General features: G+C 46.8%; 1 protein-coding gene across 1 annotated transcript in view; it reads right to left on the bottom strand.

Annotated features, from left to right (window-relative positions):
• The window catches only part of TOM1 (target of myb1 membrane trafficking protein), a 118,328-nt gene that overhangs the window by 38,123 nt on the left and 55,412 nt on the right, over window positions 1-24,793 (bottom strand). The window contains exons 7-10 of the mRNA XM_044300413.1: window positions 22,538-22,654; window positions 20,642-20,775; window positions 17,852-17,900; window positions 11,565-11,670 (exon numbers count right to left, since the gene is read on the bottom strand). Of these exons, the coding sequence (XP_044156348.1) occupies window positions 11,565-11,670; window positions 17,852-17,900; window positions 20,642-20,775; window positions 22,538-22,654 (406 nt within the window). The remainder of the gene's footprint in view (window positions 1-11,564; window positions 11,671-17,851; window positions 17,901-20,641; window positions 20,776-22,537; window positions 22,655-24,793) is intronic.

Here is a 24,793-nt window from a genome sequence, read left to right as displayed (position 1 = left end):
TATACACCCACCTGATCAATACTCAAATCCAATTAACAAAATTGTCTGTGGTGGATAGTTGGAAAACTGTGATCCCTGATCTGTCAGAAGAAGACATCTCTGAAATACTAGAATCACCTATGTATGCGTCTCAGATAACAGATTTGTGCAATTATGTATTATACATCAGAGCTACCTCTCGCCAGTTAGATTACACAAAATGGATGGATTGTCCCATACCAGGTGTCATCGCAAAGATGGTGCGGATGTTTGGCACTTGTTGTGGACTTGTCGCCATGTTAGAACATTTTGGACGGAGGCCATTCAATTTATGGCTGAGCTGACCAATCTACCGATTGTTGTTCACCCCAAGATATGTTTATTTGGTATCTTAGATGACGCCATATACAGTGGGGCAAAAAAAGTATTTAGTCAGCCACCAATTGTGAAAGTTCTCCCACTTAAAAAGATAAAAGAGGCCTCTAATTTTTTTATAGGTACACTTCAACTATGAGAGACATAATAGGGGGAAAGAATACAGGAAATCACATTGTAGGATTTCTAATTAATTAATTGGTATATTCCGTGGTGGTAAAATAAGTATTTGGTCACCTACAAACAAGCAAGATTTCTGGCTCCCGCAGACCTGTAGCTTCTTCTTTAAGAGGCTCCTCTGTCCTCCACTTGTTACCTGTATTAATGGCACCTGTTTGAACGTGTTATCAGTATAAAAGACACCTGTCCACAACCTCAAACAGTCACACTCCAAACTCCACTATGGCCAAGACCAAAGAGCTGTCGATGGACACCAGAAACAAAATTGTAGACCTGCACCAGGCTGTGAAGACTGAATCTGCAATAGGCAAGCAGCTTGGTGTGAAGAAATCAACTGTGGGAGCAATTATTAGAAAATGGAAGACATACAAGACCACTGATAATCTCCCTTGATCTGGGGCTCCACGCAAGATCTCCCCCCGTAGGGTCAAAATGATCACAAGAACGGTGAGCAAAAATCCCAGAACCACAGAGACCTGCAGAGAGCTGGGACCAAAGTAACAAAGGCTACCATCAGTAACACACTACGCCGCCAGGGACTCAAATCCTGCAGTGCCAGACGTGTCTTTCTGCTTAAGCCAGAACATGTCCTGGCCCGTCTGAAGTTTGCTAGAGAGCATTTGGATGATCCAGAAGTGGATTGGGAGAATGTCCTATGGTCAGAATAAGCCAAAGTAGAACTTTTTGGTAAAAACTCAACTCGTCATGTTTGGAGGAGAAAGAATGCTGAGGAGGACACATGATTTATGGAAGGTCATTTATACCTGGATGTACACTTTAAAGGAGTGATCGTCAACCCATGTCCATTTACATTATTAGGGTACGCAGACGTCTCCAGAATGGAGAGGCGACAAACAAAAAAACAAAAAAACATCTCCCAATTTGCTGGACCCAACAACACATATATTACAAAGGCAGTCATTCTTTTGATTGGCTGTTATATATTATTACAGTCCTCCTGCAACTCACCCAGCAGGAAAGATATGGCCAGACAGTGAGTCCCTCTGATCACCAGGCCTCCAGGAACCAAACCTTTGGATATCAGTTGACCGGCAACGTAGATATCTTTAGATAAGTTTTTAGATAAGTTTGTCTCCATGCCACAACAACTTTAAAGGCCCCCCCCCCCCCCCCCAAATGGCCGGACCTGTAAAGGAAAGCTTATATACCTGCTTTCTGGTGCTGGCTCCCTTTTCCTTCTTCTCCTGGTCTGCAATACTATGCTGGGCACCCTTACTGTAAACATCCGATTTGACATTGCCACAGCCAATTACTGGCAGATGTGGTGGTCGGATCCCCTTGCATCATGTGACCATTTCTCATGATATAAGGGGAGCCGGTCACCGTTGTGGCCAGTGATTGGCTGCAGCAATGTCAGACTAGATGTTTACAGCAAAGGAGCCCAGCAGGCCTGGAGGAGAAGGAGCAGAGAACCAGAGCCGGGAAGCAGGTAAGTAAGCTTCCCTTTATAGGTCCGGCCAAGTCAGCCAAGCAGGTTTTGCCAAAACCCCCTATTCTTGCACAACCCTGTTAAGACTTATAGTAAAAGGAGAGAGCAACAAAAATCCCCCAAAAACTGAAATTTTCAATTTTTCAGTTTCTTTAACCCCTTAAGGACCAGGCTCATTTTCACCTTAAGGACCAGGCCATTTTTTGCAAATCTGACCAGTGTCACTTTAAATGCTGATAACTTTAAAACGCTTTTACTTATACAGGCCATTCTGAGATAGTTTTTTCGTCACATATTGTACTTCATGACACTGGTAAAATAAAGTCAAAAAAATTAATTTTTTTGCATAATAAAATACCTAATTTATCAAAAATTTGGAAAAATTAGCAAATTTCAAAGTTTCAGTTTCTCTACCTCTGTAATACATAGTAATACCCCCAAAAATTGTGATGACTTAACATTCCCCATATGTCTACTTCATGTTTGAATTATTTTGGGAATGATATTTTATTTTTTGGGGATGTTACAAGGCTTAGAAGTTTAGAAGCAAATCTTGAAATTTTTCAGAAATTTACAAAACCCCAATTTTTAGGGACCACTACAGCTCTGAAGTCACTTTGCGAGGCTTACATAATAGAAACCGCCCAAAAATGACCCCATTCTATAAACTACACCCCTCAAGGTATTCAAAACTGCAATTTTACAAACTCCGTTAACCCTTTAGGTGTTGCACAAGAGTTATTGGCAAATGGGGATGAAATTTGAGAATTTCATTTTTTTGCCTAATTTTCCATTTTAACCCATTTTTTCCACTAACAAAGCAAGGGTTAACAGCCAAACAAGACTGTATCTTTATTGCCCTGACTCTGCCGTTTACAGAAACACCCCATATGTGGCCGTAAACTACTGTACGGCCACACAGCGGGGCGTAGAGTGAAAGGTACGCCGTATGGTTTTTGGAAGCCAGATTTTGCTGGACAGTTTTTTTGACACCATGTCCCATTTGAAGCCCCCTGATGCACCCCTAGAGTAGAAACTCCATAAAAGTGACCCCATCTAAGAAACTACACCCCTCAAGGTATTCAAAACTGATTTTACAAACTTCGTTAACACTTTAGGTGTTGCACAAGAGTTATTGGCAAATGGGGATGAAATTTGAGAATTTCATTTTTTTGCCTAATTTTCCATTTTAACCCATTTTTTCCACTAACAAAGCAAGGGTTAACAGCCAAACAAGACTGTATCTTTATTGCCCTGACTCTGCCGTTTACAGAAACATCCCATATGTGGCCGTAAACTACTGTACGGCCACACAGCGGGGCGTAGACTGAAAGGTGCGCCGTATGGTTTTTGGAAGCCAGATTTTGCTGGACTGTTTTTTTGACACCATGTCCCATTTGAAGCCCCCCTGATGCACCCCTAGAGTAGAAACACCATAAAAGTGACCCCATCTAAGAAACTACACCCCTCAAGGTATTCAAAACTGATTTTACAAACTTTGTTAACCCTTTAGGTGTTGTACAAGATTTAATGGAAAAACGAGATTTTTGTATAACTTACCAGTAAAATCTCTTTCTCGCTCTTTCCTTGGGGGACACAGAAGACCTTGGGTATAGCTCATCTCCCTAGGAGGCGTGACACTAAGAAAAAACTGTTAAGCCCCTCCTCCACAGCTATACCCTCAGCCTGGAGAGAAAGGCTGCCAGTTGCGTGTCCAAGTAGTGAGAAAAGGCAAAGCCCAAGAAGTGGAACCAACAAGCCAACTACCCAACGGGTAAAACAAACTCGGAAACTCGCGTAGATAAAAACAAAGAATGGGTGGGTGCTGTGTCCCCCAAGGAAAGAGCGAGAAAGAGATTTTACTGGTAAGTTATACAAAAATCTCGTTTTCTCGCCCAGTTTCCTTGGGGGACACAGAAGACCTTGGGACGTTCAATAGCAGTCCAAGAGGGGAGGGACTACAGCACCAAGGCGAAGCACCCGAAGGCATCAAGAAACCGCCGCCTGCAGACCAGGCAGCCCAAGACAGCATCCGCTGAAGCCCGAGTATGCACCCTGTAGAACTCGGTAAGGTGTGCAAGGAAGACCAGTGACCGCCTTGCACAAATGCATGGCCGAAGCCCAATGCCTCCGGCCCAGGGGACACCGACCGCTCTGGTGAAATGGACAGTGACACCAAAGGCAGAACCCTGCCCTTGTGCGGTAACCACAACAATAGCCACTCTGAGAAAGCGGAGGAAGCCACCCTGGAGGCCGCAACCCTTGCACGGACCTCCTAGAAACACAAGAGACCAAACGTCGACAAGAGCCGGAGATCTCCAAGCAAAAACGCAAGGCCCAAACAACGTCCAAACGGTGAAGTGTCCGTTCCCGGGGGCGGGAAGGGGAGGACGAATGCCTCGCGGAACTGAAAGACAAACACCACCTTCAGAAGGAAGGAAGAGACGGGATGGAGAACAGCCCTGTCCTATGGAAAGACAGAAGGCTCGGAACAAGAAGGACCGCCACTCAGGCACCCGTCAGAGACCCGACGGCTACGGAAACACAACCGCACAGGACAGAAGGAGTAGAGAGAACTACTGTAACGGCTCCAAAGGAAAGATAGGAGCGCCAAGAACCCAGTATGTAGATCCCAGGGCGGTACCGGAGGGCAGTACAAAGGGAACCCAAGAGCCGCTCCATGGAAGAAGGTCTTGACAGGCCCAGAGGGCCGTGGAACGCTGAAAGAGGAGGGACAGCGCCGACACTTGAAGCAACAGGGTCCCAGTCCCAGGTCCAGGCCGGACTGGAGAAAGACAGAACCATGGAGAAAGAAAGGCAGAGAGGGGAAAACGCCCAGCTTCCCACAGAACCCCAGGTAAAAACCCTAAGTCCTACAACAGAACCTGGACGAAACACGGCCAGGAGCGAACACTAACGAGCCCGCTAGAGTCGCCTGGCAAGCGGGTGAAAACCCAACGAGATCATGCGCAGACCAGTAACACGGCCAGAACGGAAGCCGTTCTACAGTCCCAGTGTGGGAGATCCAAGGGCAACCCTGACCGAATGGTAGTCCTCCCAAGTTACCGAGAAGGTAAATCCATGGCAGAACCATTGCCGAGAATGGAAAAAAACTCAATCTGCACCCAGCTGGAGGACAGAACGCGGCAGACCCGGTAAATAGGCACACAGCTAGTACAGCCAGTGCGAACAAGGGAAACAGTACGAGGCCAAAAGGAACACCGGAACCATCCACATGAACAACCATGCTCTCCCCAGAGGGGAGGGCAGCGAAGGAAAGCCACTGAAGCATGGCCGGGACAGAAGCCACATCGGAGTGAACTGTACCGAGCGGGAGCCAAACAGAGCCGGCGAGAAAAGGCAGTCGAGACAGAGGCCGGCATAACACCCTCCAACCGAAAGGAGGGGTGGGCAACAGGGAAGCCATAGGACAGCTCAAGAGCAGAACCCCGCTACACCGACGCCCGGTTCACCGCCCGCAGAAGGCGAATACCCTGAAGAACCCAAGATGGAGGTCCTCCGGACCTGGGTACGCGAGCACCCAAGAGAAGTTGGGTGATCTTCCCGAGAAGAGCGGCCCGAACCTGGTAACAGATCAGACTGAAGCGCAGAGGGCACCAACCGGAAGGACTCACACCACACCGCATCTGAAGAGGAGGAATGGTCGTAGGCGAGGGAACCGTAGTCCCGCCAGAGAAAACGCAGAATTCGAGGGACGCTGCAGACAGCACTCTCGACTATGTGACCACCAACGCAGGGAAACAATGCCGCGGGAGGACGAACGGTACGCATCTAGGGACCACAAACACACCCCGGGCGGAAGGGACGAAAGGAATGAGTACCACCCAGCTCGGTGCAGTAGCGAACAAGTAGAGCTCGTCTACTTATATATAATGTATATATATATACCTTTGAACACATTGGGCATTCATTAGCTGTTTGTTGAACACCACCGTAGGCTCACACAGGTGGACAGAACGAGCTCTTTAGAGAGATAGCGCAAGGCTAGCTGCAAGCATCGTATCTCAAGAGAAAAAAGGTATGTTGCAGGAGAAAGGGAGGCATACGTACGAGTAGCCCCGTAAGCAGTGAGAAGACCAACCCACCCATGGGAGGAGAAGGCATACCCGGCCCAAACAACGGACAGAGCGCACAAGAAAGTCCGCTCACTGCAAAAAAATAGTCACTCAGCGAAGGATCAGCCAGAGTCCAACCATACCAACGGAAGTGCAAGTGCAACCTGAAAGGCAGTCATGCACAAGACCAGCACGGCATGCAATGGAACGCAAGCAGTCCGCCCAGAAAAGGGGGGAAATGTACCTGGCCAACACAGCAGTCGGCAAGAGTGCAGAAGCCCGCCCCAAAAGGGGGGGATACCAAGGCCAGTACCTACTATGGAAAAGTAGGACATACCATATTCCGCCCAGAAGGGGGCCATGCCCATGGCCGCACATGTCCAGCAGAACGCAGGAAGGTACACTTAGGGAAAGGGGGCATGCACAGGGTTATTCTATCATTAAGTGATTGTGCAAAAATCCACCCAACACCGAATTTCGTGAGAGTGCACCACTCCGCCAATGAAGGGGGACGTGTACCAGTTCAGCACCGCATAAACACGGACAGCCGTGGATCGCGTGAGCGTGCAAAATGCCGCCCATGGAATAAGGGGTGGCCATGCACAAGACCAGCACAGATTCCATGGGAGTGCAAGCATTCCACCCAAGTTAGAGGGCATGCTCATGCCCAGAAATGGGGGCCATGCACATGGCCAGCATCGCATCCAGTGAGAGTGCGAGCACCCCGCCATGGATGGGGCCATGCACATGGCCAGCAACGCACTGGCGAGAGAACAAACACAGTCAGTGAGAGTGTACGTATGTCGCCTGAGGAAAGGAGACATGTCCAAGGCCAGCAGCGAATCCAGTGAGAGTGCGGCACACCGCCCACGGAAGGGGGGGGGGTCATGCACATGGCCGGCAACGGATCCAGTGAGGTTCAGTGTTCCGCCTATGGAAGGGGAACGTGCACACGGCCGGCACCGTATCCGTGGAGAGTGCAGTGTACCTCTTATGGGAGGGGTAAACGCACATGGCCGGCACCGTATCCGGTGAGTGCAGCATTCCGCCTATGGAAGGGTTCATGCACATGGCCGGCAACGAATCCAGTGAGAGTCCAGTGTTCCGCCTATGGAAGGGGAACGTGCACATGGCCGGCACCGTATCCGGGGAGAGTGCAGTATACCTCCTATGGAAGGGGTTCATGCACATGGCCAGCACCGTAACCGGTGAGAGTGCAGCATTCCGCCTATGAAGGGGTTCATGCACATGGCCGGCAGCGAATCCAGTGAGTGCAACGTCCCGCCTGTGGAAGGGGGTCGTGCACATGGCCAGCACCGCATCCGGTGAGAGTGCAGCAGTCCGCCTAGAAAAAAGGGGGGGTCATGCACAAGGCCAGGCCGCAGCCAAAGAGAGTGCAGTATTCCGCCTAGGAAGGAGGGCCATGCACCTGCAGCCACCAGAACTGGGTGACGCATACTGGCCCGAAAATTTTTATGCATGCACTTGGCCAGCGCCGTATCCCGGGAGAGGGCAAGAAAACGCCTGGGAGGGGGAACATGCCCTGGCCAGCGCCGCAGCCGGGGAGCGCGACATACCGCCTAAGAAAGGGGGGCATGCCTACAGACAGCATACCGAATGATGAGGCTGCCGCGTCCTGCGCAGCCCACAAGACCAGTTATTCAAAACAAAATTATAATTTTTTTTTTTTTTTTATTATATTATTATTATTATTTATTAATATTACAGCCTCCCTGAGGCAGAAAGGGGGGCAACCATACAGGGGCACAGGCCGTACAGGCCCATCCGGAGCCGGCCAGTACCCAAAGGGTTAACAGGCATCTGGCCTGTGGGGGGGGGGGGGGGGGGGGGCTCGGCGCTGTGAACTCTTGGGGGCGGGGGAACCTCCAGGCGGGAAGAATTCGCGCCTGGAGAGTTCCCGCCCCCCCCCCACAGAGGCCTGAATTTGCGGCCTAGCAGACTGTGAAGCCGGGGCCTAAATTTTACCGGCGCCCGGATGACCGGGGCCGCAAGCATTTAAAGTACCGGCCGGCCTAAGCCGGCCGCGGGTGCCCACATACCGGCCGCGGGAGACCACCCCGAGTGCCGGAATTGCGGTCGGCAGGCCGCGAAGCCTGACAAACTATGCAGCGCCCGGCCGGCCGGAATGCACCGACGGCCGGCCGGGGCCTGTTGGAGCACAGCTCTAGCCAATGCCGGCCGCGGGTGCCCACCCCGCGGCCGGAAGAATCAGGGACCCGAGAGGAGCGTGAGGTGCGGCCCAGCAGGCCGCGACGCCTGGGCCAAAATTTGCGGCGTCCGGCCGACCGGACCGAAGGTCGGCCGGGCCTAGTTGGAGCATAGCTCGCACATGTAACGCCGGCCGCGGGAGCCACCCCGCGGCCAGGAAGAGTCAGGGGCCCGGGAAGGAGCACCGGATGGTGCGGCCCAGCGGGCCGCGAACGTGGACTAAAGTTTTGCGGCTGCCCTGAGCACGCACCGGCAAGCGCCCCCTCTTTGCGCGGACCTCCATCCTGTAGTGAGGCTGCCGCGTCCCTTATGATCTATGGAGGGGAGAGAGGGAATGGGTGAGTGCTGTAGCAGATTGCCGCCTTGCGACACCCCAGGGACCAGCCTAGGTCCAGCCACCCAATAGCCACTCTGCTTGGATAGGCTAAAGTATGGGGGTCAGTCACGCAGGAGACCGGGGTGGGGGGAGGGGGTCGTAGGGCTGGAGAAGCCACTCTCTCACCATAGCCGTCTTCACCCTCGGTCTGTTCCAGCAGGGTCGCCCCTTCAGCTACTGGCACCGTAGTGGCAGGACGCTGGAAGAGGGGCTTGGCGTGCGGGCGACCCTTGCGCTGGCGGGATGCAGGGGAGCTGGGCTGCCCTGGTCCACCTTGCCTTCTGTGGGGGAGGCAGCAGTGCGGATGACCGGCACTGGCGCAGCTCGACCCCGGGAGAAACAGAGAGGTCAAGTGCGACTCTGTTGTCCCTGATTGTCTGGAACAAAAAGAAAAGAAAAAGTAAAAATCAAAATTTAAACAAGGAGAAAACAGCCCTGCAGTAGCAGGGAGTGTCTTGCCTCCTTGGACACTAAGCAAAAACTGGCAGCCTTTCTCTCCAGGCTGAGGGTATAGCTGTGGAGGAGGGGCTTAACAGTTTTTTCTTAGTGTCACGCCTCCTAGGGAGATGAGCTATACCCAAGGTCTTCTGTGTCCCCCAAGGAAACTAGGCGAGAAATAGAGATACAATTTCAAAATTTCACTTTTTGGGCAGATTTTCCATTTTAATATTTTTTTTCCAGTTACAAAGCAAGGGTTAACAGCCAAACAAAACTCATTATTTATGGCCCTGATTCTGTAGTTTACAGAAACACCTCATATGTGGTTGTAAACCCTGTACGGGCAGACGGCAGGGCGCAGAAGGAAGGGAATGCCATACTGTTTTTGGAAGGCAAATTTTGCTGGACTGGTTTTTTGACACCATGTCCCATTTGAAGCCCCCCTGATGCACCCCTAGAGTAGAAACTCCAAAAAAGTGACCCCATTTTAGAAAGTACGGAATAGGGTGGCAGTATTGTTGGTACTAGTTCAGGGTACATATGATTTTTGGTTGCTCTATATTACACTTTTTGTGCAGCAAGGTAACAAGAAATAGCTTTTTTGGCACGTTTTTTTTTTGTTATTTACAACATTCATCTGACAGGTTAGATCACGTGGTAATTTTATAGAGCAGGTTGTCACGGACGCAGCGATACCTAATATGTATACAATTTTTTTTATTTATGTAAGTTTTATACAATAACTTCATTTTTAAAACCAAAAAATTGTTTAGTGTCTCCATAGTCTGAGAGCCATAGTTTTTTCAGTTTTTGGGCGATTATCTTGAGTAGGGTTTACTTTTTTGCGGGATGAGATGACAGTTTGATTGGCACTATTTTGGGGTGCATATGACTTTTTGATCGCTTGCTATTACACTTTTTGTGACGTAAGATGGCAAAATATTGCTTTTTTTACACAGTTTTATTTTTTTTACGGTGGTCACCTGAGGGGTTAGGTCATGTGATATTTATATAGAGCCGGTCGATACGGACGCGGCAATACCTAATATGCATACTTTATTTTTATTTATGTAGGTTTTACACAATGATTTTATTTTTGAAACAAAAAAAATGATGTTTTAGTGTTTCCATAGTCTAAAGAGCCATAGCTTTTTCCGTTTTTGGGCGATTATCTTGAGTAGGGTCTAATTTTTTGCGGGATGAGATGACGGTTTGATTGGTACTATTTTGGCGTACATGCGACTTTTTTGATCACCTTTTTTGGGAAGTAAGGTGGGCAAAATTGCAATTTTCTCATAGTTTTTTTTTTTTTTTTGGCGTTCACTGTGCGGGGAAAGTAACATGACCGTTTTATAGATCAGGTCGTTACGGACGCGGCGATACCTAATATGTGTAGTTTATTTTATTTTTTTAATTTTTATTCAGTGATAAATGTTTTTTTTTTTAATCTCAACTTTTTTCACTTTTTTTTATTTTTTGACCCAGACCCACTTGGTTCTTGAAGATCCAGTGGGTCTGATGTCTGTAAAATACAGTACAGAACCCCTATAGGTTTCTGTACTGTATTTTACTTACACTGAACAGATCTATGCTTTCAGCACAGATCTGTTCAGCACCATGGACAGCAGGACGCCTGAGCAGGCGTCCTGTTGCCATGGGAACCTTCCCCGTCTGCCACAACTTCGCAGACAGGGAAGGGTGAGGACGGGGCTTCGGGGGGGCTGTCTGGGGGCTCTCTCCCTCTCCCATCGGGGGGCTGCAAAGGCACAGCAGCCCCCCGATCGGAGAGGGAGGGAGCTCCCTCTTACTGTTAACCTTTTCCATACAGCGGTCCGTACGGACCGCTGTATGGAAAGGGTTAAACGGCTGACATCGCATCAACGATGTCAGCCGTTTATACCAGGGTGCCAGCAATGTGCTGGCACCCTGGTATACCCACTGTACACCAACGATTACGCAATGGGAGGCGGGCGGGGGATCGCGATCCCGCCTGCCGCACCGCCCGCCTCCCGCAACGCCCCCACCGCCTGCGACACCCCCCCTGCACCACCCGCCGCCATCAAATCGTGCAGGGGTGCAGGGGGGGGGGGGTGTACTATATTGATTTTAGGCACTCTAAAGTTTCTGATCCCCGCGGTCAGGGACCGCGGGGATCAGAAACTGCAAAAAGCGCAGCAAACCGCAGGTCTGAATTGACCTGCGGTTTGCTGCGATCGCCGACACGGGGGGGTCACATGACCCCCCTGGCGTTTTAACAGGATGCCGGCTGAATGATTTCAGCCGGCATCCTGTTCAAATTAACCCCTGCAGCGCCGGAATGCCGATTTTAAAGTTAGGACGTACCGGTACGTCCTTGGTCCTTAAGGACTCGGGAAATAGGGCGTACCGGTACGTCCTATGTCCTTAAGGGGTTAAAGCATACATACAGTACATATGCACGGACAACAGTGAGACAACTTACTGATACTGGCTAGCTGTGCAGATAGAGAGGAAGCAGGTGTTTGGGCCACTGTAGAGGTGGTCTCTAGGTCAATAAGAGATGGTGAGGCTTCTCTGTTGCTTGGAATCTAATACGGGAAAAAGGACAGCTTTTAGTCAGACTCCATCTCCGCATACACACATTATATCTAGCAGCAAACTTACAATACAGAATAATACACAGGATGAGCAGGGTGGTTACTTGGCTTTTGTTTGTCAGAATACCTAGCATAGGATTAAAATTATAGTAAAGCAAAATGTGATACAAAATCTGCAGGTAAAAAGTATCAAGTCCGATAAAATAAAAACCTTCAAAATCCTAACAAGAGAAACCATAATATAAAGACAGGAGACTAAAAACAACTACAAGGCGGCAACAAACACACACAAACTACAGGTATTATAAACCGCTCTCTATACCCAGGGACTGCATCAACTTAATGGCTTTTTTTTGTAAAATGTCTAAATTGCATCTATACTGAAATATGTCTTGTGAAAAAACTATATTACTCAGGGTCAGCCATGAGAGAACTTTCCAGCAGAGATAATGCTCCATTTTGGCAAGATCACAAGAAAGGACTGTGCGCACCACAGGCTAATGCTGAACAATAGACAGCATTTTCCACGGAGTAAACAGATACATTAAATTCATGTAGTTGCTGATAACTGAAAAACAAACTACTGACTGCTAGACAAAATCTCTGCCGTTATGCATTACCCACCTGCCCAGTGGTATTAAGCACTCCTCCTACGAATAGAGGCAGATGAAGAAACAGATTATGCATATCCATTTTAAAACCCAAAAGACTGGTGGATTATTAAGACCTATGAAACATAGCATTCAAGTAATTGGTTTGATGTGCAATAACCAACGATACATATAAAAGCAATGAGAAATATCTCAGTATCAGTAGAGCTGCCTACAAGGACAAAACTGTATTATAATAAGGGCCATTCTTAAATCAAGCAGGATACCAGAACTGCTGCAGCACCAGCAGGTCTACAATGTCCCTGCACAATCAAAGCTTTCACGGGCTAGATCACAAGTCACAGAATTCAGCTGCTTCATATAAAATATTCATAAAAGTTCTTCACCACTGAAATATGGTGATGCAATCTGGTGCTGAGAAACCCAGAAATCACTGAAAGGCCAAAAGAATTCATACATATAATAGGTTTTCTGAGACCATGGATACCATTTACTATTTATATATATATATATATATATATATATATATTTTTTTTTTATTTATTTATATATTACCTTTTGTGGAGCTTTTATTATCAGGAGCAGTGTGAATATGAACTTTTATTCAGCACCTGCAAGTATTCAGGGCGGGGCTTCACTGTCAAGTGCTCTCCCTGCATTGAGCTGTTTCAGATCCCCTCCCCTCTGCTGTGAGTGACAGCTTTAGTGGCCTCCTGATTGGATGCTAGAGCTGTCACACGGTGCCATCCCTTGGCTCTGAGTGACAGCTCAATCCAGAGAGCACTTGAAAGTGAAGCACCGCCTCTGGAGCACTTCAAGTAGCAGAATCTGCCAGAATAAAAGTTCATATTCACACGACTCCTGATCAGAGATCAGCAAATCGATTTGTCTCATCAAACAGAGCTCTGCACTTATGATGGGGTGTCCCTGAAGCTAAGGATGCTCCCCTGCCATTTGATTGACAGGGTTGGACATCCCAGCCAGCTCTGACAATCTCGCTCCGGCGACGCTGCCCCGAATAGAAACAGTGAAGTGCTCTTCTGCTTCCGGTGCAGAGACTGTTCATGTGCCGCTACACAGAAGTGTAGCAGTCACTGCTCCGGTAGTGGGAGCACAGCCTCTGTGCTTGTGCGAAATTATTAGGGCCCACACTGATTTTCTGTCTCTCAATCAAGCGGCAAGGGGTGTGTCCTCAGCCTTGGGGACACCTGTTTACAGATGCAGAACTCTGCTTGATGAGGCAAATCGATTCTTATGAATTAATTTTGTCATCTCTACTGGTAATAAAAATTCCACAAAAGGTAAGTTTCTACTGCTCCCTCCAGCCGCTATCTAGTGCTGGCAGCAGTTTTGCATGATCAGTGCTGACTCCCTTTCACTGTAAATGTAACGCTGAGTAACACATTTCTGCTGGTTTGTGCATGCCAATCTAATATCTCACACCTGCCCTCACATAACAGCGTATACATCTTTCATATAGGCCAACGTAACATATTAATATCTGATAACAGGGGTCCAGCTGAATTCCAAATTTACATTTTTTGCGTGGGTTGCAAATCAGACGTTATGTAATTAAAAAGCAGCACAAGACAATTAGATCAAAGTATTTATAGTGTTACTCTGGACACACAGCGGCTCTCATAATGACTGCACTTTCAACAGAGTCCAAGGCAGAAAGCTATATTTATTGCTCATATATAGGTTTCTGCCAGCATTGGGTGCACTACTGAAGTGTAGGAGGTAAGAAAACCGGGGAAGAGAGGCCTTGGTGTGACAACCAGAAAAGGAGAGGACCAGCTGTTGTGACTGCTCAGGATAGGCCATGACTAGCTGATTGGTGGGGGATTTGGGGTGTCAGACCCCCACTGGTGATGTAGTGAAGGCCTATCCTGAGGATAGACCATCACTTAAAGGGGTAGTCTCACTTCAGCAAATCGCATTCATCATGTAGAGAAAGTTAATACAAACCATTTACTAATGTATTGCGATTGTCCATATTGCTTCCTTTGCTGGCTGGATTCATTTTTCCATCACATCATACACTGCTCGTTTCTATGGTTATGACCACCCTGCAATCCATCAGCGGTGGCCATGCTTGAACAATATAGAAAAAAGCACCAGCCTATGTGAGCTCCCACTGTCCTGGCAGACACTTTCTTATAGTATGCAAGCATGGCCACAGCTGATGGCTTGCAGGATGGTCATAACCATGGAAACCAGCAGTGTATAATGTGATGGAAAAATGAATCCAGCCAGCAAAGAAAGCAATATAGATAATAACAATACATTAGTAACTCTCTAGATAATTGGATTCCAGCTCACCTGCCTTTTCTTGCAAGGTGCACGGATATAAAGGATGAAGCCTTGTTATAATAGGTTGAAAGGAAGGAAATCTGGCACTCAAAATTGTGGAAGTCGTAGGTTCATTTATTTGGTCATGCGATATATCAGGTACAGAGGTACAGAATGATTAATAACCAGTGATGCCCTTGTCAGTCTACGCGTTTCAAACAACAACGTTCTTATTCATGACTCTCATTAGTAAGGGCCTTGTATTAACTTTCTCTACTTACTGAAGTGACCAAACCCTGTTAGGAAAAGGTGGATAGCCTATTTAAGTGATCCATTATAAAAATAATACATTGAAATATCGGAAAAAATAGGTTAGATCTTTTGATTCAAGGGCTATTTTCATGGTATCTTGAATAATGGTACTGATTATACTATCAAAATACTATTATGCAAATGGCAGCAGATAAGACATGTATGTGCGGTAAGAACACTGAATATGGTGGGCATGGGGCGAACTGCATTAAAACAAAACATTCAAAATTAGAGATTTCAATAAAATAATTAACTTTTCTGCAGAGATAACTGCAATTCAAATAGGGATGATTTGATTCCCCATAGGCTGCACCCAGTGGCGGATCCAGAGCCTGGTCTCGGGAGGGGCACTTTCAGATTATTTTCTGTCCGCCGCCACAAAACAATGGTGCTTATAGAACAGACTACACAGTGTAGGCTATATGTGTATAACAATCATATTTCACATGAACAGTTACTTGGCTTGGCCCTTGGGGATCTCGGACGCCACTTCCACACTTTGGCCGGGGGCTCGGCGGAGCTGATGTGTTTTATCCTAATGAGAAAGATTTCATAATAAGGATTTGGAGAAAGGGCAGAGGGATAGCAGAGCAGGGAGAGGATGGTGCTGCTACTAGGGGGCTCATACCATAGGTGAGTAATAAAGCCCACCATAATGCCCCCCAGTAGAAATAATTCTCCTTATAATGTGACAGTGCAAAAAATACCCCTTTGTAATGCCCCCAGTTGAGCTAATGTCCCCATAGTGCCCCCATAATGTGCCAGTATAAAATACCCCTATATAGTGCCCCTAGTAAATGACCCCATAGTGCTCCACACCCTCCTTCCTCCTAGTGCCCCCCATAATGTACCAGTATAAAATGCTCCAGTAGATGCCCTCAGTGTCCCCCATAATTTGCAAGTATAAAATACCCCTTGTTAGTGCCCCCCGTAGATGACCCCATAGTACTCCTCACCCCCCTTCCCCATAGTACCCACCATAATGTGTCCCAGTATAAAATTGTACTGTACAGAGAGCCCATATAAAATACCCCTTCTTTGTGGCCTCAGTAGATGCCCCTATAGTGCCCCCAATCATGTGCCAGTAATAATAGCCCCCCTGTGCCAGTAATAGCAGCCCCCAGTAATAACAGCCCCCCTGTGCCAGTAATAACAGCCCCCAGTAATAACAGCCCCCCTGTGCCAGTAATAGCAGCCCCCAGTAATAACAGCCCCCCTGTGCCAGTAATAACAGCCCCCAGGTGCCAGTAAAAGTATTGTATATAATGAAAAAAAAAAAAAAAAAAACACATTACTTACCTCCATGTCAGCGATGCGATGCAGGCCTCTTCTGGCCCGTGTCCCACGCTGTATGGCTCCGGTGGCGCGATGACGTAATCGCGCCGCCTGCGCCGGCCTCTGATAGGCTGCAGGCACTAGGCCGGCAGCCTATCAGAGGAAGGGAAAGGGACATGCCTCTCCCTTCCCTGCCGCAGCACAGGCAGGCATCTGTATCGCTGTCCTGAGGACGGCGATACAGATGACTGGAGATGAGTGCTTCCACAATGGAAGCGCTCATCTCCCTGTGCCCCGCTGCCGCCACCAGCTCGGGGGGGGGGGGGCAATTGCCCCGTTGTCCCCCGGATCCGCCACTGGCTGCACCAGAAGCCAAGGTGAGCACACAGAAAAAGCAATTAACCCCTACTGTGACTGGATCCACAGTGGCTGAGAAGATCCTCACTTTTAGTGGGATGTGGCACTCGTGTCCTATTGGTTGGGCGCTCTAGTTGTGGGGTCCCACCCCCATAGTAAGCAAAGATAAAATAAACGTAGGCACTCCGTAGGAATTACGTGGTCACATGGTGACAAGTCATCTTCCTCAAACCACTTTTTCCCTCTTTTCTTCTTATGGCAACTAGTGTCTGAAAAAGGTCCATGTAGGACTGAAACGTGACATGTACACAAATAAGTTGCCTTGTATATGGAAACCAAATAAAGATCAACACGATACTTGACGTAATTCCTACGGAGTGCCTAACTTTATTTTATCTTTGCTGAGAAGATAATCATTCACACAATCGAAACGGACTGTATGTTGAGACCAAAATAAAAGAAGAGGAAAATCGCAGTTATCCAGAAATAGATACAGCTTCTGATTCACGTTTTCATGTGTAGATTGCATCAAATGAAGGTCACGCCATCGATGGAAATGGAATGACCGGAACTTTGAGACTTTTCCTGGAAATTCCCGCCATTAATAGTGTAGTATCAGACACCTATGTGGTAGATTACTGTATAGAGCTGGAAGCCGATATATCTGACATATGCTCCAGTAGGGAAGAAAAAGAAATACAATACCAGACTGCGTTCAGAATTAAAATTATACAAGGAAATTCATCCACTTATATACTATTATATATATATATATATGCACATTTTTGTTGCATGGCTGTTGTGAGATTATGACAACATGCAAGGTAATGGTAACACATAGGGCCAGATTTATTACTGGGATATGCCGCATTTTTGGTTTGAAGAAGTCAGAAACTGCGTGCTTGCAACCTTTTCAATACTACTTCCGTCAATGTTTTTGCGCAAGTGGCGTTTCTCCACTGGCCTCGCCACTTTCTCAAAAAGGGGAAGTGGCAGGGGTGGGGAGGGCCATGAGACCCCACCAAATTTATCATCTTCTTCGCCAGTTTTCTGGCATAGAACACTGAAATCTATGTCCGCTACAAACTGGCACAGAATTCAGTTGAAGTACGTATGCCTCATCATAAATTACGCGTAGCATCCGGAAGCGTGCCTGGGTATCACAGCCCGGCCTACGCCCCCGTGCTATGATAAATCTCCCCCATAGTGCGGCGTGAGTGCAGCGCATAAAAAACCTGGCGATCGCTGAGCATACTAAATGTGGGCTTTCACAGTATGTATATCTAGTCTTGTTTTTCCTGATAATTAACATTCCATATATTTACCTGGTTTTCTGCGGCTCTACCAGTCTGACCAACAAACATTCTCTCAAACCTGAAAGCAAATGCAAATTCACATAAGTTTCTCTTTTTCATCAGATTCAAAAGCCATGAAGGCGTTATATTCTTCAATGTCACCATTTTGGAGTACACACATCTTTTTAACTTTTATCAGCCCTTTTTAAAGGTTGTGCTGTGGCATAAATGTTGCTTTTATCCTGCAGGTCAGTACAATTAGGCCTCATGCACACAACCGTTTTTTTGGGCGATCTGCAAAAACGGGTTCCATAGTTCCGTGATCCGTGTCCGTTTTTCCTTCCGTGGGTCTTCCTTGATTTCTGGAGGATCCACGGACATGAAGGAAAAAGTCGTTTTGGTGTCCGCCTGGCCGTGCGGAGCCAAACGGATCCGTCCTGACTTACAATGCAAGTCAATGGGGACGGATCCGTTTGCAATTGCACCATATTGTGTCAACGTCAAACGGATCCGTCCCCTTTTGACTTTCAATGTAAAGTCAGGAGTCCCTATTATATCATCGGATCAGAGTTTTCTCCAATCCGATGGTATATTTTAACTTGAAGCATCCCCATTACCATGGGAACGCCTCTATGTTAGAATATACCATCGGATTTGAGTTACATCATGAAAACTCATATCCGACAGTATATTCTAACACAGAGGCGTTCCCATGGTGATGGGGACGCTTCAAGTTAGAATATACTACGAACTGTGTACATGACTGCCCCCTGCTGCCTGGCAGCACCCGATCTCTTACAGGGGGCTGTGATCCGCACAATTAACCCCTCAGGTGCCGCACCTGAAGGGGTTAATTGTGCTTATCATAGCCCCCTGTAACGATATCATTGGTGGCTAGTGTGCGGGCCGCTTCACCCCCCCCCCCCCCCGTCTCCCCTCCCTCCCTCTATTGTATTGTCATTGGTGGCTAGTGTGCGGCCCCCCCTCCCTCTATTGTATTAATATCATTGGTGGCCACCCCTCTTCCCTATCATTGGTGGCAGCAGAGAGTTCCGATCGGAGTCCCAGTTTAATCGCTGGGGCTCCGATCGGTAACCATGGCAACCAGGATCTCACTGCAGTCCAGGTTGCCATGGTTACTTAGCAATATTAGAAGCATCATACTTACCTGCTGCGCTGTGACCGGCCGGGAGCTCCTCCTATTGGTAAGTGACAGGTCTGTGCGGCGCATTGCTTCATGATCTGTCCCTTACCAGTAGGAGGAGCGCCCGGCCGGTCACACACAGCGCAGCCGGTTAAGTATGATGCTTCTAATATTGCTAAGTAACCATGGCAACCAGGACTGCAGTAGCATCATGGTTGCCATGGTTACCGATCAGACACTGGCCACCAATGATAATACAATAAAGGGAGGGAGGGGGGGGGCCGCACTGGCCACCAATGATATTAATACAATAGAGGGAGGGGGGCCGGAGGGGGCCGCACTGGCCACCAATGAAATTAAAACTGATCTCTTACAGGGGGCTATGATACGCACAATTAACCCCTTCAGGTGCGGCACCTGAGGGGTTAATTGTGCGTATCACAGCCCCCTGTAAGAGATCGGGTGCTGCCAGGAAGCAGTCATGTACACAGCTCGTAGTATATTCTAACTTGAAGTGTCCCCATCACTATGGGAACACCTCTGTGTTAGAATATACTGTCGGATCTGAGTTTTCACAAAGTGAAAACTCAGCTCTGTAAAAGCTTTTATGCAGACGGATCGTCGGATCCGTCTGTATGAAAGTAGCCTACGGACACGGATGCCAATCTTGTGTGCATCCGTGTTTTTTCACGGACCCACTGACTTGAATGGGTCCGTGAACCATTGTCTGTAAAAAAAAAAATAGGACAGGTCATTTTTTTGACAGACAGGATACACAGATCACAAAGGCGGATGAAAAATGGTGCATTTTCCGAGTTTTCAACGGACCCATTGAAAGTCAACGGCCACTGGTGCACACACCGGTCGTTTGCATGAGGCCTTACGGTGATACCAAATTTCTATAGTTTTTGTTTTCCGTTTTACTATGTAATAGCACTTGCAAAATAGTAATTGTCATCACATGCTGAAATCTATGACTGTCGACAAAGCTGTGAAAGGGCTTGTTTTTTCGGGGGGGGGGGGGGGGGCTGTAGTTGGTACTATTTCAGGCTACATACAACTTTTTGATGTTTTTTTATTAAATTTTTTGTTGGCAAGATGACAAAACAGCAGCAGCACATCCCACATTGTTTTTATTGGGGTAAGGGTCGTTACGGACGTGGATTTTTTATTTTATTTCACAGATTAATGCATAAAAATTTTAAGAGATTTTATTTTACATTTTCTTTTAGTTCCTGTAAGAGAATTACCCAGCACAGGGCACAATACACAGTAATATTTCTAACAGTGCATTATTCCTGGCACCCCAATGCTGATATACACTTTATTAGACTGCTTCTGGCAGGATCTAATTAATGGGTGGACTAAGATGGCATACATGGGGGGCCACTGCCATGACAGCCCATCAGCACCCCACAATACCATTGTAGGATGCACATAGTAGTGACAGTACCTTTGTTAGACCCTTTAGATTATTTGGTTGCTACTGACTGCTGCATCTAAAAGGGTTAAACTGTAGAGCTAAGAGTTAACAGCTGCACTAGGATATCAGCTGTATGTAACAGCTAGTATCAGCCGCAGATGCGCCTGTCTGCCATTCATGACACAAGATTCAAGACCTGACCGCCCTCAATAGCAGAACCACCAGACAATGGCAGCAGACGTCCAGTGCTTACCTCTCATAGCGAAGGAAAACATTATTGAGGTTGTCATTCACAATAAGAAGCTCCTCTGTGAGCTGTTCATGGGTCACTCGAGGTATGAGCTCCAGGACTCTTTGCTGCATGGATCGGCATGTACGGTTCAATTCCTAGGAACAAAACAAGTATTGCTGAAGTCAGTGAAAGTGACAGCATTAAAAAAGATTCACTAAGGATGCACAACATTAGGAAAGTTTTCCGTTTATCCTGCTGCCATAAGATAGGACGCGTGGATACAAAAAAGGCCTCCTGTACACAGCCATGGTGCGGTCTACAAAATATGCATCCCACACTTTCTGTGGGCCCTATTGTAGCAATGTTTATTCTTGTCCACAAAAGACAAGAATATGACGTGTTCTGGATGCAGACAGCACACGGATGATATTTTTTGTGGCCTATAGAAATGAATACGCTTCACGTGCAATCAACAAAAGAATGAGGATCGGACGTGGACCAAAAATCTGATTGTGTGCATGTGGCCTGACAGTGATAATCAGAAACAGGACAGCTTAGTCACTTACAAAATGAACATTTACTACTTCTATTATGAAAGTGTTGCCTTTTTTCATTCATTTTCTTAGTTTTATCTATGTCTGTGAAAGCTAGGTAACAAATTGCCGATTTCCAGTAAAATTGTGCAGCCATTTAATAATCAATTGAAAAATCACAATGTCTCTGCCACAGTGGCCTCAACTTTGGGGTACGACCGCACGGGGCAGCTGTGACACGGTGGCTGTGTAATTGTAACCGTACACCGCAAGCCACAGTATTCCACTAAGTCAATAGAAAGCACTGTGCATTCAGAGGGCACCACTCCATTCAACGTGGCTGCTGGAGATAGCAGAGTACAAGCACTAGACTATCTCTGGCAGCAGGTCTGGTCCTTTCAAATGGGGAACGTGGGCGTCTGTTCCATCAATCGACGTGCGCCCCAGCAGTGCCGATCTATCCTGTGCCATAGGACAACATTAACATGTGCAGGTGCTTTTTTTTGTTGTTGATGCAGCTTTTAAATTAAACATTTTTGCTCCATAAGATGCACTTTTTTCCTCTGATCTGATGAAGATTGGGGGACTGATTTTGGGGTCTGATAACGACTGGGAGTCTGATCTGAAGTCTAATGAAAAATATATTTTTTTCTTATTTTCCTGCTCTAAAACCTAGGCGTATCTTATTGTCTGGTGCATCTTATAGGGTGAAAATACGGCAACTGTGTTTTTTGTTTTTTTTTTATTATTGAGAAAACAAGGCGATATTCTGTGTCTTGGGCCTCTTGCACATGGCCATATGTATTTTGCGGTCCGCAAAAGACGGATCCGCAAAAAATATGGTTGACATCCGTGTGCATTCCATATTTTGCGGAACAGAACAGCTGGCCCCAAATAGAACAGTACTATCCTTGTCTGTTATGCGGACAATAATAAGACAAGTTCTATTCTTTAGCGGAACGGATATATACGGAAACGGAATGCACACAGAGTGCCTTCTGGTTTTTTTTTTCGGACCCGTTGAAATCAATCGTTCAGTATACGGTCTGCAAAAATAACGGAACGGACACGGAATGAAAATACATTCGTGTGCAAGAGGTCTTAATGTGCGTGCTTCCACCAATGCTGTTTTGAAATAGCTTTTGAAGTCAAAGCAAGGAATGTAAAGTAACGAGTCTGTGTATACAGGGAAGATTCTATTTCTCTTCATTTTTTACTCATAGTTTTGGCTTCAAAAACCACATTAAAAAAAATCTATACGGTGCCTGTGAAAGCGCTCTCATAAAAATACAGAACAAATCCACATGAACAATATGCATCACAAATCTGGCATCAAGAAAATAAGGCATGGCTTTATGATAGTAGAGTTCTTCATGCTTCCGACCTGCAGTAACTCCAAATCAGACGGTGACGCCTTCTGGGGAACCAATTCAGTCAACATCTCAGACATGACTTTCACGTTTCCGTTCACCACCTCCAATTCACTGTGCAGCTTCGCTATCTGCCACAGACATAATGCAAATTATATACAAAATATAAACACATACGATATACATATTATCCAGGAGCATGTTAGTTAAGCTTGATAAAATGTAACCACAAACATTAAATAATATAAAAGGTTCTGATTGCAGTAAACGTCACCATGGAAACTATTTATTATAAATTCTGCTTTGCATATTGTATTCTATATTATTTATATGTTCTGCTGGTTGCTACTACAGTCTACACCCGTACCTTATCAGAAAACCAGGAGATTACGGTACCGTGCAGAGTGAAAAGACAGCACTTTCAGAATCTAAATCACCATGGCATGTTCTGTAGATGAAAGTGAAAAAGTCTGGAAATATTTTATAAAATGTCCCTAATGCCCTAATAATACTTTTTGTAATATAGTTGATTGATGTATTTTTTTTATTTTTATAGGAGATATCATCTCCCCCCCCCCCCCTTCTCAGCGGTGTACAGAGTCTACAGTTTATGAATGGGGCCACAGCGCATGGAGTACGGGCAGGAGCACACATTTCTGCTCCTGCCTGTGCCCCCAGGAGGTTTACTAAATGCTGGCATTGCACATGAGTACCCTGTAACCTATATGCCAGGATTAGCTGAGCGGAGCGGCTCCTGCCTGTGCCTGCTTCACTAGGCTTGAAGTCCTGCAAGTCAGCCCTTAGTTTAGTGAAGCAGGAGCCCGCTCCGCTCAGATAATCCTGGCAAAGCACATGGTTACTGGGTACCCATGTGCTATGCCTGGATAAAGTAAACCTCTGGGTGGGGGGGTGGGGGGTACAGGCAGGAGCAGCAATATGGGCTCCTGACCATACTCCATGAGCTGTGGCCCCATTCATAAACTGTAGAGTGCCATTCAGAAAACGGATTTTAAAGAGGACCTTTCATCCGTTTTACTTATAGGATCTAAATACCTGTACTTGCGGGGTACCCCCCGCTGATGCTGGCACCCAGTTGTTTTTTTAACCATAGCTCCTACGCTCCGCTGCTCCCTCCTGAAGTTTTCGCACTCAGTATGCTCATACTGAACATCGGTACAGGGAGGAGGAGACGCCAGGGTTTCTCAATGGGAGTCTCCTTCTCCCTGGCTGTGCCGTGATCCAAACCCTGGCGTCTCCTCCTCCTCCATACTGAGCGCGAAAACTTCAGGAGGGCGCAGCGGAGCGTAGGAGCGATGTTTAAAAAAAAAAATTATTAAAAAATAAATGGGTGGCAGCCTCAGCGGGGGGTACCCTGCAAGTACAGGTATTTAGCTCCTATAAGTAAAACAGATGAAAGGTCCTCTTTAAGCGCACAGGGAAAGGTGCGCTTTGGGGGGAATATCTCTATTAAAAATTCTAAATGCATTAATCAAGTATATTACAAAAAGTATCATTTGGGCATTTGGGACATTTTATCAAAAAGTTAATTAAAAGTTTAGTTACTCTTTAAAGGGGTTGTGCAGACAGTATATATTGATGACCTATGTGGCACCCTAGACCCCCAGCCAATCAGCTGTTTAAAGAGGAGACCACGCTCCCTGCGAATGTTCCTTCCTCTTCATTACATTACGCGTCTTCTCCCTTGCAGCGGTGACTTCATGTAATTACAAGTGCTCGCTCCATTCAAGTGCAATTACACTGCACTTCCGAGATGACGTTCAGTGTAATGAAGTGGAAGCCTCCCTCTTCATACAGCTGATCGGCAGGGGAGGCGGTGTCGGAACCCAGATATCAGATATTGACGACCTATCCTGAGGAACCCTGTCATAGGGAAAGATGCAGCAGAAAGGACACACAACCTTAGCTGTGATACAGAGAGAGATACAGCAAAAAAAGGCCCCCCCACCCCTTGAAAGAACATGCCCCCTGAGCTTTGATAGGGAGAAAGATGCAGCGGAAAGGACACACCCCTTAACTGGGGGGAGTGGCAAAGCTGCAGTAGAAAGGTCACATGCCCCTGAGCTGCCAGCTTGAAATAAAAATAGCAGGGCAGTTGGAGCAATTAATAGGGAGATCTCTGGATCCATGTGAGGTACAGGGATGGTTCTAGCTTTAGTCATGTCCAATATGACATCTGATTTTCATAGGATAACCCCTTTAACACTATCAATCTTGGCCAGCACAAAATGTTACTTCACACATTTAAAAAA

The sequence above is a fragment of the Bufo gargarizans genome, chromosome 7 (genome assembly GCF_014858855.1).
Source record: "Bufo gargarizans isolate SCDJY-AF-19 chromosome 7, ASM1485885v1, whole genome shotgun sequence".
NCBI lineage: Eukaryota > Metazoa > Chordata > Amphibia > Anura > Bufonidae > Bufo > Bufo gargarizans.
Note: the sequence above shows the minus strand (reverse complement) of the source record. Positions and strands in the feature narration are given on the sequence as shown.